We start from the raw sequence: 15,375 nt of genomic DNA on the forward strand, positions 1-15,375 counted from the left end.
CTCCTGCCTCAGCCTCCCGAGTAGCTGGGATTACAGGCACGCACCACCATGCCCAGCCAATTTTTTGTATTTTTAGTAGAGACGGGGTTTCATCTTGTTGACCAGTATGGTCTCGATATCTTGACCTTGTGATCCACCCACCTCGGCCTCCCAAAGTGCTGGGATTACAGGCTTGAGCCACCGCGCCCGGCCCCCAGTTTCGGTTATTAAGCCAAATGCACTATAGGCTAAGCTTAAGAAGGAGGTTAATTCAACTGACCAAGGAAAACAGAGCTGACAAAGGACTATACTTTACAGAAAATTATATTAGAGTTGGACTCAAGGGGGAAAGTGGGAAACTTGGTAATTCACACCTGGTTACACAAATGGCCAAAGGTGCCTGAATTATTTTAGAGAATTATCGTTGTTCTTTCAAAATCATTAGAGCCAATAGCTCTACATAAGGTAAGTTAAACAGATATCAAATATTTATTGATTATATTACCCCTTTAATAGAACAACTTTTTAAAAAAAATTTTTAAAGTTTGCCAAGGTTTTGAAAAAAAAAATCCTAAAGCCAACAATACAACACATATCTGTATTCTTTAATACAAAGTTTAATATAAGGCTCTGTCAACAACTACCTCCAAGGTAGCTGAAGGTTAAAAGATCACTTTTTACAAAGGAATGGACAATTCACTAGCTTGAAGGGCCTTAATTTTTCTCTGAACAAGAACAGACGCACCAGTCTATATCTGAAGGTGGGTCTCTACCTACATTGTCTACAAATGGACCAGAAGCAGTCTTGAATAAGCTGTTTGAATTGAATAAACTGCTTCTGAATGGCTCACAAATCTATAAAGATAGAGATGAGGGCATAATAAAGGTGTTGGTAACATAACATGTTTAGTGGGACATTTCTAACAGTGATTATGAGAGTAAAATGCACTGTGATTCCCTTTAATTTTACTTACCAATTTTTGCTCCAGGCCTAATTGTTGAGGCACACCAACTTACTATCTCCTTTGTAACTGTAAACATTTCCATTTCATAGTGGTTAGTTTAACTCTAAAATGGATTAGTCATTAGCGTTTGAAGATTCTATTTCTTCTTCTTCATACACAAACTCAATAAATGGATGGATGGATGGATAACTGTAATTTAAATTAGAAATTTTGACTGATAAAACAATATACAAAATACATTTCAAAGTTAAGTGTTGGACCAGAGAGGCTAAATTTCAAGGATGGTGACTGATATTAAGATCTAATACCCACAACATAGATATGCAAGATGATGGTAATTGAGAGAACATTTTTGAAGATTATTTCAGTGGAAAAATAAATGTTCCATGAAGGAACAGTGATGATAGTCGTCTGCACTACATGTCAAGAGAATCACTCAACTCCATAAGTATTTCCTGCACAATCTTGCATTTAAATCTTTGGTATCTTGTTCATCATGGCTTTTTATATTAATAATTATTTTTAAAAATTATTTTCTTAAGATATATTCAGAATTCTCGATATTGGGAGGACTCAAGATGGCACTGTGAGAACAACCCAGGATTGGAGCTCTCGTTGAATCCGCAAAGAGGTGAGTCAGAGCTGCATTTCCAGACTGATCTTTGTTGCCCACAGAACGGGGAAACTCCCAAGTATAAAAAAGACACGGGACGCCAGGCAGTAAGTCTGCCTGGCGAAGCCAGCAGCCGGGGCGGCGGCAGCCGGCCCTACCCAGCAATCCCCACAGGGCACGCTTGTCCGGGTGCCCTGTTGAACCGGCAACCTGAGACTTGAGAGGGCTGGACTTGAGACTGAATGAGACTTGGAGAGTAGGCCAGCCCAAGGGATTGCAGGGACAGAGCGTTCGGGGTGCCCAGTGGGACGAACAAAACTGCGATTTCAAACTATCCCGAGCAGACGGTCCGAGACGCTCTGTGGGGGAGGGGCGTCCACCACTACCGAGGCAATCCGCCCCAACTGAGATACACGCCCACTGCTGACGCAGCCAGCTGTTGCCGAGGCAACCCTTCCCTACTGAGATACATGCCCACTGCGGACGCAGCCTCCCGTTGCTGAGGCAACCCGTCCCTACTGAGATACACGCCCACTGCTGACGCAGCCTGCCGTTGCCGAAGCAACACGCTACAACGAAGAGACTCCGCCGCAGGGCGTGGCGGAGACCACAGCAGAGCCTGCAGGAACAGGGCGAATCACACAACAGCAGGGCAGAGACTCGGCAGGCAAACAGTGGCTAGTCTGCCTCCTAGCTGGGCAGGACACCTCAACGGACATCGAAAAATAAAGCCTGAACCCCCCAACACAGAGCATTTGAGAAAAAAGGGGTTTTTTTAATGAGCTCTGTTGCAGCAGAATCAAACATAGCAGCCTAACAGCCCTGAATGAACAACAGAGCTCACAGCTAAGCAATTGAGCTCCTAAAAAGAACAGACTGTCTCCTCAAGCAGCTCCCTGACCCCTCTATATCCAAAAGACTGACATTTGGCAGGCATCATCCTGGGACAAAGATAGCAGAAAAAGAAACGGGTAGCATCCCTCACTGTGCCACAGCTGCTAGAGGTGCACCCCAGACAAGCAGGGCCTGGAGTGGACCTCAGCAGTCATATAGCAAAGGGGCTAGGCTGGTAGAAGGAAAACCAAGTAACAGAAATACTTCATCATCAACAATCTGGGTGTCCACTCAGAGACCCAATCGAAAGTCAGCAACTACGCAGACGACAAGCGGATAAACCCACAAAGATGGGAAGAAACCAGCGAAAAAAGGAGGAAAACACCCGAAACCAGAACACCTTGCCTCCTAGAAAGGACCAAAACTCCTCACCAGCAAGGGAACAAAGCTGGACGGAGAATGACTGTGACGAAATGACGGAATTAGACTTCAGAAGGTGGATAATGAGAAACTTTTGTGAGCTAAAAGAACATGTATTAAATCAATGCAAATAAACTAAGGAACTTAAAAAAAGATATGAGGAAATGATAACAAGAATGGATAACTTAGAGAGGAATATGAATGAATTAAAGGAGCTGAAAAACACAATATGAGAACTTCGCGAAATATGCACAAGTTTCAATAGCCGAATTGACCAAGCAGAAGAAAGAATATCTGAAGTCGAAGACCAACTCAATGAAATTAAACGAGAAACCAAGATTAGAGAAAAAAGTGCAAAAAGGAATGAACAAAGTCTCCAAGAAATGTGGGACTATGTGAAAAGACCTAACTTATGTTTCATAGGTGTACCAGAAGGGGACAAAGAGAATGAATCCAAGCTGGAAAATACTCTTCAGGACATCATCCAGGAAAACTTCCCCACCTAGCAAGACAGGCCAACACTCAAATGCAGGAAATACAGAGAAGACCATAAAGATATTCTGCAAGAAGAGCAACCCCAAGGCACATAATCGTCAGATTCAACAAGGTTGAAATAAAGGAGAAAATACTAAGGGCAGCCAGAGAGAAAGGTCGAGTTACCCACAAAGGGAAGCCCATCAGACTCACAGCAGATCTCTCGGCAGAAACACTACAAGCCAGAAGAGAGTGGGAGCCAATATTCAACATTCTTAAAGAAAAGAACTTTCAACCCAGAATTTCATATCCAGCCAAACTGAGCTTCAGAAGTGAAGGAAAAATAAAATCCTTTGCAAACAAGCAAGTACTCAGAGATTTTGTCACCACCAGGCCTGCTTTACAAGAGCTCCTGAAAGAGGCACTACACATAGAAAGGAACAACCAGTACCAGCCATTCCAATATCACATTAAATGCTAAAGAGCATCAACATAATGAAGAATCTACAACAACTAACAAGCAAAACAGCCACTTAGCATCAAAATGGCAGTATCAAATTCACACATAACAATATTAACCCTAAATGTAAATGGACTAAATGCACCAATCAAAAGACACAGACTGGCAAATTGGATAAAAATCCAAAACCCATCAGTGTGCTGTATCCAGCAAACCCATCTCACATACAAGGATACACAAAGGCTCAAAATAAAGGGATGGAGGAAGATTTACCAAGCAAATGGAGAGCAAAAAAAAGCAGGAGTTGCAATTCTCATCTCTGATAAAATAGACTTTAAAGCAACAAAGATCAAAAGAGACAAAGAAGGCCATTACATAATGGTAAAAGGATCAATACAACAAGAAGAGCTAACGATCCTAAACATATATGGACCCAATGCAGGAGCACCCAGATACATAAGGGAAGTTCTTAATGACTTACAAAGAGATTTAGACTCCCACACAATAATAGTGGGAGACTTTAACACTCCACTGTCAATATTAGACAGATCAACCAGACAGAAAATCAACAAGGATATCCAGGGCTTGAACTCAGACCTGGAGCAAGCAAACCTGATAGACATTTACAGAACTCTCCACCCCAAATCCACAGAATATACATTCTTCTCAGCACCACATCACACCTACTCAAAAACTGACCACATAATTGGAAGTAAAGCACTGCTCAACAAATGCAAAACAACTGAAATCATAACAAACAGCCTCTCAGACCATAGTGCAATCAAGTTAGAACTCAGAATACAGAAACCAACCCAGAACCGCACAGCTTCATGGAAACTGAACAACTGGCTCTTGAATGTTGACTGGGTAAACAATGAAATGAAGTCAGAAATAAAGAAGTTCTTCGAAACCAATGAGAACGAAGACACAACGTGCCAGAACCTCTGGGACACATTTAAAGCAGTCTCTAGAGGAAAGTATATAGCAATAAGTGCCCATATGAGGAGAATGGAGAGATCCAAAATTGACACCCTATCGTCAAAATTGAAAGAGCTAGAGGAGCAAGATCAAAAAAAACTCAAAACCCAGCAGAAGACAAGAAATAACTAAGATCAGAGCTGAACTGAAGGAGATTGAGACACGAAAAACCCTTCAAAAAATCAATAAATCCAAGAGCTGGTTTTTTGAAAAGATCAACAAAATAGACAGACCACTAGCCAGATTGATTAAAAAGAAAAGAGAGAACAACCAAATAGATGCAATAAAAAATGATAAAGGGGAAATCACCACAGATTCCACAGAAATTCAAATCATCATCAGAGAATATTACAAACAACTCTATGCACATAAACTAGTAAACCTGGAAGAAATGGATAAATTCCTGGACTCCTGCATCCTCCCAAGCCTAAACCAGGAGGAAGCTGAAACTATGAATAGACCAATAACAAGGTCAGAAGTCGAGGCAGCAATTAAGAGCCTACTGCACAAAAAAAGCCCAGGTCCAGACGGGTTCACAGCCGAATTCTACCAGACACACAAAGAGGAGCTGGTACCATTCCTTCTAAAACTATTTCAAACAATCCAAAAAGAGGGAATACTTCCCAAATCATTTTACGAGACCAACATCATTCTGATACCAAAACCCGGCAGAGACCCAACGAGAAAAGAAAACTTTAGGCCAATATCCATGATGAACATAGATGCAAAAATCTTCAATAAAATATTGGCAAGCCGATTGCAACAGCAAATCAAAAAACTTATTCATCATGATCAAGTAGGATTCATCCCGGGGATGCAAGGTTGGTTCAACATACGCAAGTCTATCAACGTAATTCACCATATAAACAGAACCAAGGACAAAAACCACATGATTTTCTCAATTGACGCAGAGAAGGCATTTGACAAAATTCAGCAGCCCTTTATGCTAAAAACCCTCAATAAACTCGGTATCAATGGAATGTATCTCAAAGTAATAAAAGTTATTTATGACAAACCAACAGCCAGTATCATACTGAATGGGCAAAAACTGGAAGCATTCCCTTTGAAATCTGGCACTAGACAAGGATGCCCTCTTTCACCACTCCTATTCAATAGAGTACTGGAAGTTCTAGCTAGAGCAATCAGGCAAGAAAAAGAAATAAAGCGTATTCAAATAGGAAAGGTGGAAGCCAAATTGTCTCTATTTGCAGACGACATGATAGTATACCTAGAAGACCCCATCACCTCAGCCCAAAAACTCCTGAAACTGATAAGCAACTTCAGCAAAGTCTCAGGATATAAAATCAATGTGCAAAAATCACAAACATTCGTCTACACCAATAACAGACTTAAAGAAAGCCAAATCAAGAACAAACTGCCATTCACAATTGCTACAAAAAGAATAAAATACCTTGGAATACAACTCACAAGGAATGTAAGGGACCTCGTCAAGGAGAACTACAAACCACTGCTCAACGAAATCAGAGAGGACACAAACAGATGGAGAAACATTCCATGTTCATGGTTAGGAAGAATTAACATCGTGAAAATGGCTATACTGCCCAAAGTAATTTACAGGTTCAATGCTATCCCCATCAAGCTACCATTGACTTTCTTCACAGAACTGGAAAAAACCACCATGAACTTCATATGGAACCAAAAGAGAGCCCACATAGCCAAGTCAATTCTAAGCAAAAAGAACACAGCGGGGGGCATCACACTACCGGATTTCAAACTATACTACAAGGCTACAGTAATCAAAACAGCACGGTACTGGTACCAAAACAGAGATATAGACCAATGGAACAAAACAGAGGCACCAGAGGCAACACAACTTATCTACAACTATACAATCTTTGATAAACCTGACAAAAACAAGCAATGGGGGAAAGGATTCCCTGTTTAACAAATGGTGTTGGGAAAACTGGCTAGCCATGTGCAGAAAGCAGAAACTGGACCCCTTCCTGACACCTTACACTAAAATTAACTCCAGATGGATTAAAGACTTAAACATAAGACCTAGCACCATAAAAACCCTAGAAGGAAATCTAGGCAAAACTATCCAGGACATAGGAGTAGGCAAGGACTTCATGAACAAAACACCAAAAGCATTGGCAACAAAAACCAAAATAGACAAATGGGACCTAATCAAACTCCACAGCTTCTGCATGGCAAAAGAAACAGTCACTAGAGTGGATCGGCAACCAACAGAATGGGAAAAAATTTTTGCAGTTTACCCATCTGACAAAGGGCTGATATCCAGAATTTACAAAGAACTCAAACGGATTTACAGGAAAAAAACAAACAAGCCCATTCAAAAGTGGGCAAAGGATATGAACAGACACTTTTCGAAAGAAGACATATATGAGGCCAACAATCATATGAAAAAATGCTCATCGTCACTGGTCATCAGAGAGATGCAAATCAAAACCACATTGAGATACCATCTCATGCCAGTTAGAATGGCGATCATTAAAAAATCTGGAGACAACAGATGCTGGAGAGGATGTGGAGACAAAGGAACACTTTTACACTGTTGGTGGGAGTGTAAATTAGTTCAACCATTGTGGAAGACATGTGGCGAGTCCTCAAGGCCTTAGAAATAGAAATTCCATTTGACCCAGCAATCCCATTACTGGGTATATATCCAAAAGACTATAAATCGTTCTACTATAAGGATACATGTACACGAATGTTCATTGCAGCACTGTTTACAATAGCAAAGACCTGGAATCAACCCAAATGCCCATTGATAATAGACTGGATTGGAAAAATGTGGCACATATACACCATGGAATATTATGCAGCAATCAGAAATGATGAGTTCGTGTCGTTTGTAGGGACATGGATGAATCTGGAGAACGTCATCCTCAGCAAACTGACACAAGAACAGAAAATGAAACACCGCATATTCTCACTCATAGGTGGGTGATGAAAAATGAGAACACATGGACACAGAAAGGGGAGTACTAAACACTGGGGTCTATTGGGGGGAAAATGGGAGGGCCAGTGGGAGGGGGAGGTGGGGAGGGATAGCCTGGGGAGAAATGCCAAATGTGGGTGAAGGGGAGAAGGAAAGGAAAGCACACTGCCATGTGTGTTCCTACGCAACTGTCTTGCATGCTCTGCTCATGTACCCCAAAACCTAAAATCCAATAAAAAATTAAAGAAAAAAAGATATATTCATCTTGGCTGGGCACTGTGGCTCACACCTGTAATCCCAGCAGTTTGGGAGGCCAAGACGGGCAGATGACCGGAGGTCACAAGTTCGAGAGCATCCTGGCTCTCATGGCAAAATGCCATCTCTACTAGAAATACAAAAATTAGTTGGGCATGGTGGCACATACCTATAATCCCAGCTACTTGGGAGGCTGAGGCAAGAGAATTGCTTGAACCCGGGAGATGGAGGTTGTAGTGAGCCAAGATTGCACCACTCCACTCCAGCCTGGAAGACAGAGCAAGACTCCATCTGGAGGAAAAAAAAAAAAAAAAAAAAGAGATGTTTATCTTGATTGCTGAATTTTCTGGTACTTCTTAGAATTTTGCATCAGATAAAATATACTACTACTTTCACCCTAGTCCCAGCCCTGAATGGGTAAGTACAAGGTAATGCCTGACCCTTACCACAGCCTCCTAAAGGAGCCTACGACAGCAGGATAGAGATGGGAGACTACGAAGGTAGTCTACTCTAGTCTACTCTGTCCTAATAGTGGGTCAAAAGTATGTGAATTCTAGGGACTAGATAAAGAACAAGAGGTAGAAAAATCAGCCTGGGGTTATTTTAAAAGGTATTCTTCCAAGAGTTTGGTGTGTGAGGGTTGAGGAAACCTAGAAATAAATGAATTTGGGATATACTCTTGCAAGGCAGAAATTGAGGGGCACAGAGAGTGACCAACTGAAAGTGAGGCACTGCCACACTTGGAGAGTTAGACTAAGAGCCTGGATGGCTGTAGGGCCCCTAACTCTCTGCTCTCTACCCTCCAATCCTAGAGGGTTAAGCATGAAGGTTTATGGCATATTCTTCCCTGAAGACTGCTGGCCTGCCTACATCCAGGTCTTGAGATGGTAGTGGGCTGGGGAGGAGAACTCTTAATTCTGAATGGAGAGTAAAGTATTTTCAATGTATTATATACTAAATACTGAATTAAGACTTACATTTATATAAAAGTGAACTTAAGCCACAGGACTATGTTGCAAAATCACAGGGGCACCATCACATTATAATCTATTGAAGCTGGGATCCAGGAGATTACATTTATAAAGATTACAATGCAAATGTATTCTTTATTACATTTGCCCCCTGGAGTTGTGCAACTCAGAGGCTCTGATAAAATATTTATTACTTGAATGACCAGAAAAATCAGAGGGCTGCCTAGGTTTTCAATGTAGGTACAGGAAAAAAATTTCTCCTTGTGAAAGAAGATAAAAAATAATTTATATTTCAATTAAACTCTGTAAATTGTACCTGTTTGACTTATGGGTAGAAAAAGATGGATGAATAATTAAGCATAGATATTAAAAAGTCAATTTAATTACTAAAGAGAGTAATCATACTTAAATTAATGTGATTTTTTTAACAAGGAGATGATTTAAGAGGCAAATTCCTATTGAAAAGGACAGACACAATTACATGAAGCAAATTCTAATCTCTGATTGACAAGATGCCATTAAGAGACTTTATCTATATTTCCAAGGTTGATATCCCATATACATAAGCTAACTGAAAAAGGAATTCTGTGTCCTGATGCTCTTGGGAGATACCTAGCCATCTAACACAGCTGACATCTACTGTCTTGTTTGCTAATCAAATCTCTGACAGCCACCTGGTGTGTTGCCACATTTCTGTGGTTCTCTTTTCTCCAATCTCACTTACACCATCTTAGTTTCGGTCCTCATCTCTCAGCAAGGTTACAGTGATATCTAATTAGCCTACTCCTCCATGGGGTCCCTCAAATCTCACCCACATTTGGTGACAAATGAAGCTTTCCAAAATACAAATCTGATAAAAAGAATGTATGTGTATATCTAGACTAAGTATGTAAACATATATACACACACGTACATAGGTATATATGAAAGGTACACATATGAAAAAAAAAAACAGGTGAAGAAAGTTAGTCCTACCTAGAAGGAAGTAGGCAAAAAAAGGCTTATTGAAAAGATGACTGAGCTGATTCTTAAAGCTCAGTAGGTTCTTAGGCTGTTGTGTTATTAATGAGAATTAGCAAGCTGTACTCACTACTCTATGGTAGACATTCTCCTGCACACAGCTGTACATTTATAATCTCTTTGAAAGAAAACCAACCAGTCATCCCAGGTACAAACTCTAAAACATAATTAAATAGGTCATAATATTCCTAAAATTTAGAGGCTATTCATTAAAACAGAATGAAATACACTTTGTCGGCAAACTATAGAGTTCTCTCTCATTCCCCATGCACTGCTAGGGATTTTGCAGTAACCTAAAGACTTTCCTGTTACTCCTTTTATCTGTCCCTCAAATCCTCCTCTCATAAGGCTCTGATAGAGACCTCTATTTTTTTATATATGAAAAGCTAAACAACTTGAGATCAAAAAATAGAAGACATAAATTCTGAGATGATTAGAATATGCCTTAAAATGCTATTTCACAATAAGGGTATATAAAGAATAATACTCCATAAAAACACTCCCTGCTATTACACAATGAGGTAAAAGGATTTTTGTGATCTCTAGAACATTATTCCTTTGAGATGAGATTTTAACATCCTACTGCCCTTGCTAATGATTTGTTAAACTTCATGATAACAATATTCCTTTGGTTATCACGGATTGACTGGTTTTTTTCTTTTATGAGCTACTCTGAGACCTTTAGAAGATCATTACACCTTGGAGAAGGAGGGTTGCCTGACTCACTCTTGGCAGTTCGAGGCAAGACTCTTTGAGCAATCAGCATCCAAGCTAAGACCTGAAGCAAGAGAGGCATGGACATTCAGAGGACTGGGGACAGCAAAAAGTTTAATAGATCTAGATCTTAGAGTACACGGTAGGAAATAGAAAAAGTGATGGGAGACTTAAGTAGTGGTTTTGTAAACCATGTTAATGACTGTGGTTTATACTTCCTTTGGAGGAATGAAATAGGGATCCACAGGAGTTTCTGCTGATTTCCACTTCTTCCAGACTACTCAATGGGTGATGTTGATTGCAGAGCCCAGAGAGAGGGTATAACTATAGCTCTACCTCCATAGCATTTGCATCCACATGCACACATACACTTAGTTCACTCATGTCCCCAAACTGCAAGACTCAAGTCTTTGACTATTAGCAAAATGGCAAATAAAGGGCTGGGTCTGCCCTTAGCTTGTTGGCTTAATCATATCATCAGTAGGAGAGGTCTGTAGGGAAACTGGCGCCCAAGTTCTGTATACTCTTTTCTAGATAGACTACAGGTAAATGACAAAAACTGAGGAGCTACAGAGTTGAGGAGCTGAAGAAGGAAAAGTGTAATGTTATAAATGTAATCTGAGCATTAAGAAAAAAACACTAATGATGCTACTCTACAGAGATAATAGGATTTCCTACCTAATGTTAAATTAGGTCACTACCACTGACAAATTTAAGATTGAAAGCTTAACATGCTTATTTTGTTAGCAGGTTTGTATAAGCCCAAGTGCTATTAGCTTTACATTGATTCTATTTGGATCCTTCTGAGAAGCTTAAAGTAGCCATGAGACATGGGTGAGGTAACCATGAAAATGGTAAGAAGCCATTTTAGATTCTTCCTGCCAACCTTCCTTCTTGAGTCAGGCACTTTCATTTCAATTGCTATGAGATCACATAATGGAAAGATGTAATCCCAGAGGGTGGCACAGTGCAATACTCTGCTTAACAGGCAAATCCAAGGCATACCCAATCCCAAGTTGATCATTAGTGCAAGTTATAAAATACTTAAGTAACTTTTAGGAGACTTTCTCATAAACACCAGAACAACATGGATTTTCTTAACAAAATATCATAGTGGTTTGAGACCTAGGATGCTTCTAAAACATTGTTATTGCTGCCGGATTTCCTTTCTCAGAGAATTAGGAGAGAAACAAAGGTTCATTGAGTACCAGATATCTGTAAGTTGTTCAGGTGGGTGCTTTATGGAATTTGTTCATAAAATATATACATCAGGCATTAGTATTGTCTTCATTTTATTGATGAGAAAACTGAAGCTCAGAGAGGTTGAGTACGTCTGACGAAGAGCCTACAAAGTAATGTCTGTCTAGTCAGTACTGAAACCCAAGTCACTGGGTTTCTAAAACACATGTTCTTTTCACTGCATCACATTGCTATTTCAGTGACCAGATATACATATTTTTCTGACCTAGAGAGAAAAATGGATTCATTATCAATAGGCTTCTGAGTTCACAAATCACCATAAGCAGTTGACTACCTGAAAGACTATTTAGTCCTCAGCTTTAAGCAAAGTTTTAACTTCCCTCCAAGTTGAGAGTATATTAGGTTGATGGTTCACAAATGATAAGGTTTTAATTCTCTGATAAAAAGAGAAAAAAATCACGATGTACCCAATTTTGAAAGTAAAACTTAAATTACGAATGTAAACAACTTTACATTATGACCTTTGTCCCCATCTCGAGTGTGTATGTGTGTTCTTTATCTTTCCTTTTTTTCATTCCATTTTTGACATTAAAAAATATGTATCTATTTTTTAGAGATGGGGTCTCTCTGTTGCCCAGGCTGGAGTGCACTGGCATGATCACAACTCATTACAATCTTGAATTCCTAGGCCAAGAGATACTCCTGCCTTAGCCTCCCAAGTAGCTGGGACTACAGGCACATTCCATTACACCTGGTTAATTTATTTCACTATAATTTTTAGAACCAGGCTCTTGCTATGTTGCTTAGGCTGGTCTCAAAGTGCTGTTTTCAAACTCCTGGCCTCAAGTAATTCTTCTGCCTCAGCCTCTCTAATAGCTGGGAATACAGGCAAGAGCCACTGCCCTCAGCAACTTTTTTGTTTTTAATAAAATAATATGGCTAGGAGAAGATAGTTTGCTTTTTAATGTGCTTACCTAATAAAGTAAAAAGAGGGCAACACAAAATTTAAAAATCAAACAATATCAAAAATGTTTAAAAGATTTTTTTTATTGTATTTGGGCTCTGGAGTACATGTGCATAACCTGCATCCTGCAGGATTGTTGCTTAGATACATACATGCCATGGTGGTTTGTCGTCTCCATCTGCCCCCTTTGCCCCCGGGTGACCTACATCAGGCATTTCTCCTAGTGTTATCCCTACCCATCCTCCCCCACACCGTCCCTCCCTTTCCCCTCCCCTCCAGTCACCCACCTAGCCCTGTGAGTGTTGTTCCCTTCCCTCTGCCCAAGTGTTCTCATTGTTCATCACCTGCCTATGATTGAAAACGTGTCGTCTTTGGTTTTCCATTCTTGTGTCAGTTTGCTGAGAATGATGGTTTCTAGATTCATTCAAGTCTCTACAAAGGAAAAGAACTCTTCGTTTTTTTGTGGCTGCATAGTATTCCATGATATATATGTGCCATATTTTTTTGTCCAGTCTATCATCGATGGGCATTTGGGTTGGTTCCAAGTCTTTGCTATCATAAACAGAGCCGCAATGAACATACATGTGCATGTGTCTTTATAAAAGAACGATTTATAATCCTTTGGGTATAGACCCACTAATGGGATTGCTGGGTCAAATTAAAAATCAAAATATAAAATAATATCAAAATTTAAAAAACAGGATTTTATTTCCCAATGTTCTATTCAAATCTATTAGATATATCTTCCCCTGACCCTAAGTAATATCTTGGGCAAGCCCTAGAGCTTCTTCCCTGACCCTTAGTTAATAAGATGTTATCTAGTCACATTCAGTCACAATAATAGACTTATTTTAGTAATAAACATTGTAAGACTAGTAATCAAAAATCTTACTGCACATCAAGTTTCCTCTCCCAGCTTGGCCTGTTTCAGGCTGGCAGCCAGAAGTAGGGAAAGGAGAGACATGGTGACCTTTTCTTCCTACCTTTCTAGCTACCCTCTATACTCTGACCTCACATACATGTAGAGCTGTGGCTTCTGACTCTACTGGGTTGGGGGATGAGGCAGTGAGAGTAAAATGAAGGAGTGGTCTTAATTAATGGCATAATTAAAACTCGCTCTTGTTCTCTCTGCACATGGCAGATGTTTAAAGCTCATTCTTTATTTTATGCGAATATATATATATATATATAATTGCATTTTAGGTTCTGAGGTACATGTGAAGAACATGCAGGATTGTTTCATAGGTAAATACATGGCAATGTGGTTTGCTGCCTCCATCCCCATCACCTATATCTGGCATGTTATCTAGATATAGGCGGATATATCTCCCCATGTTATCCCTCCCAAACCCTACCCCCCACTGTCCCTCTCCTAGTTCCCCACACAGACCCCAGTGTGTGATGCTCCCCTCCCTATGTCCATGTGTTCTCATTGTTCAACACCCACCTATGAATGAAAACATGCAGTGTTTGATTTTCTGTTCTGGTGTCAGTTTGCTGAGAATGATGGTTTCCAGGTTCATCCATGTCCCTACAAAGGACATGAACTCATCGTTTTTTTATGGCTGTATAGTATTCCATGGTGTATATGTGCCACATTTTCCCTGTCCAGTCTATCATTGATGGGTATTTTGGTTGGTTCCAAGTCTTTGCTACTGTAAACAGTGCTGCAAAGAACACATGTATGCATGTGTCCTTATAATAGAACAATTTATAATCCTTTGGATATATACCCAGTAATGGGATTGCTGGGTCAAATGGAATTTCTACTTCTAGATCCTTGAGGTATCGCCACACTGTCTTAATGGTTGAACTAATTTACACTCCCATCAACAGTGTAAAAGTGTTCCTATTTCTCCACATCCTCTCCAGCATGTTGTCTCCAGATTTTTTTAATGATCGCCATTATATCTGGTGTGAGATGGTATCTCAATGTAGTTTTGATTTGCATTTCCCTGATGACCAGTGATGATGAGCATTTTTCATATGTTTGTTGGCCTCATAAATGTCTTCTTTTGAAAAGTGTCTGTTTATATCCTTTGCCCACTTTTGAATAGATTAGTTTGTTTCTTGTAAATCTGTTTTAGTTATTTGTAGATTTTGGATATAAGTCCTTTGTCAGATGGGTAGATTGCAAAAAATTTTTCCCATTCTGTTGGTTGCTCACTCTAATGGTTGTTTCTTTTGCTGTGCAGAAGCTTTGGAGTTTACTTAGATTCCATTTGTCTATTTTGGATTTTGTTGCCAATGCTTCTGGTGTTTTAGTCATGAAGTTCTTGCCTATGCCTATGTCCTGAATGGTTTTGTGTAGGTTTTCTTCTAGGGTTTCTATGGTGTTAGATCTTACATTTAAGTCTTTAATCCATCTGGAGTTAATTTTAGTGTAAAGTGTCAGGAAGGGGTCCAGTTTCTGCTTTCTGCACATGGCTAGCCAGTTTTACCAACACTGTTTATTGAACAGGGAATCCTTTCCCCATTGCTTGTTTTTGTGAGGTTTGTCAAAGATCAGATATTTGTAGAGTGTGGTACTTCCTCCAACGCCTCTGTTCTGTTCCATTGGTCTGTATCTCTGTTTTGGGAGTTTTTACACTATCCAGCCATATTT

The 15,375-nt window shown here is 39.9% G+C and overlaps 1 protein-coding gene across 50 annotated transcripts in view; it reads right to left on the reverse strand.

Moving 5' to 3' along the window:
• The window catches only part of LOC118152213 (uncharacterized), a 106,588-nt gene that overhangs the window by 67,075 nt on the left and 24,138 nt on the right, over positions 1-15,375 (reverse strand). For 32 of the 50 annotated variants that reach the window (XR_013532931.1, XR_013532934.1, XR_013532928.1 and 29 more), the window contains one exon: positions 8,071-8,192. The exons of 17 other annotated variants lie outside the window; for them this stretch is intronic. Coding sequence is in view for 1 of the 33 variants with exons in the window: in XM_054252958.2 (XP_054108933.2) it covers positions 8,071-8,192 (122 nt within the window). In the remaining 32 variants the exon portion in view is untranslated. The remainder of the gene's footprint in view (positions 1-8,070; positions 8,193-15,375) is intronic. One more of the 50 variants, XR_013532965.1, reaches the window with a different exon arrangement.

This window comes from Callithrix jacchus, chromosome 3 (assembly GCF_049354715.1).
Source record: "Callithrix jacchus isolate 240 chromosome 3, calJac240_pri, whole genome shotgun sequence".
NCBI classification, from domain to species: domain Eukaryota; kingdom Metazoa; phylum Chordata; class Mammalia; order Primates; family Cebidae; genus Callithrix; species Callithrix jacchus.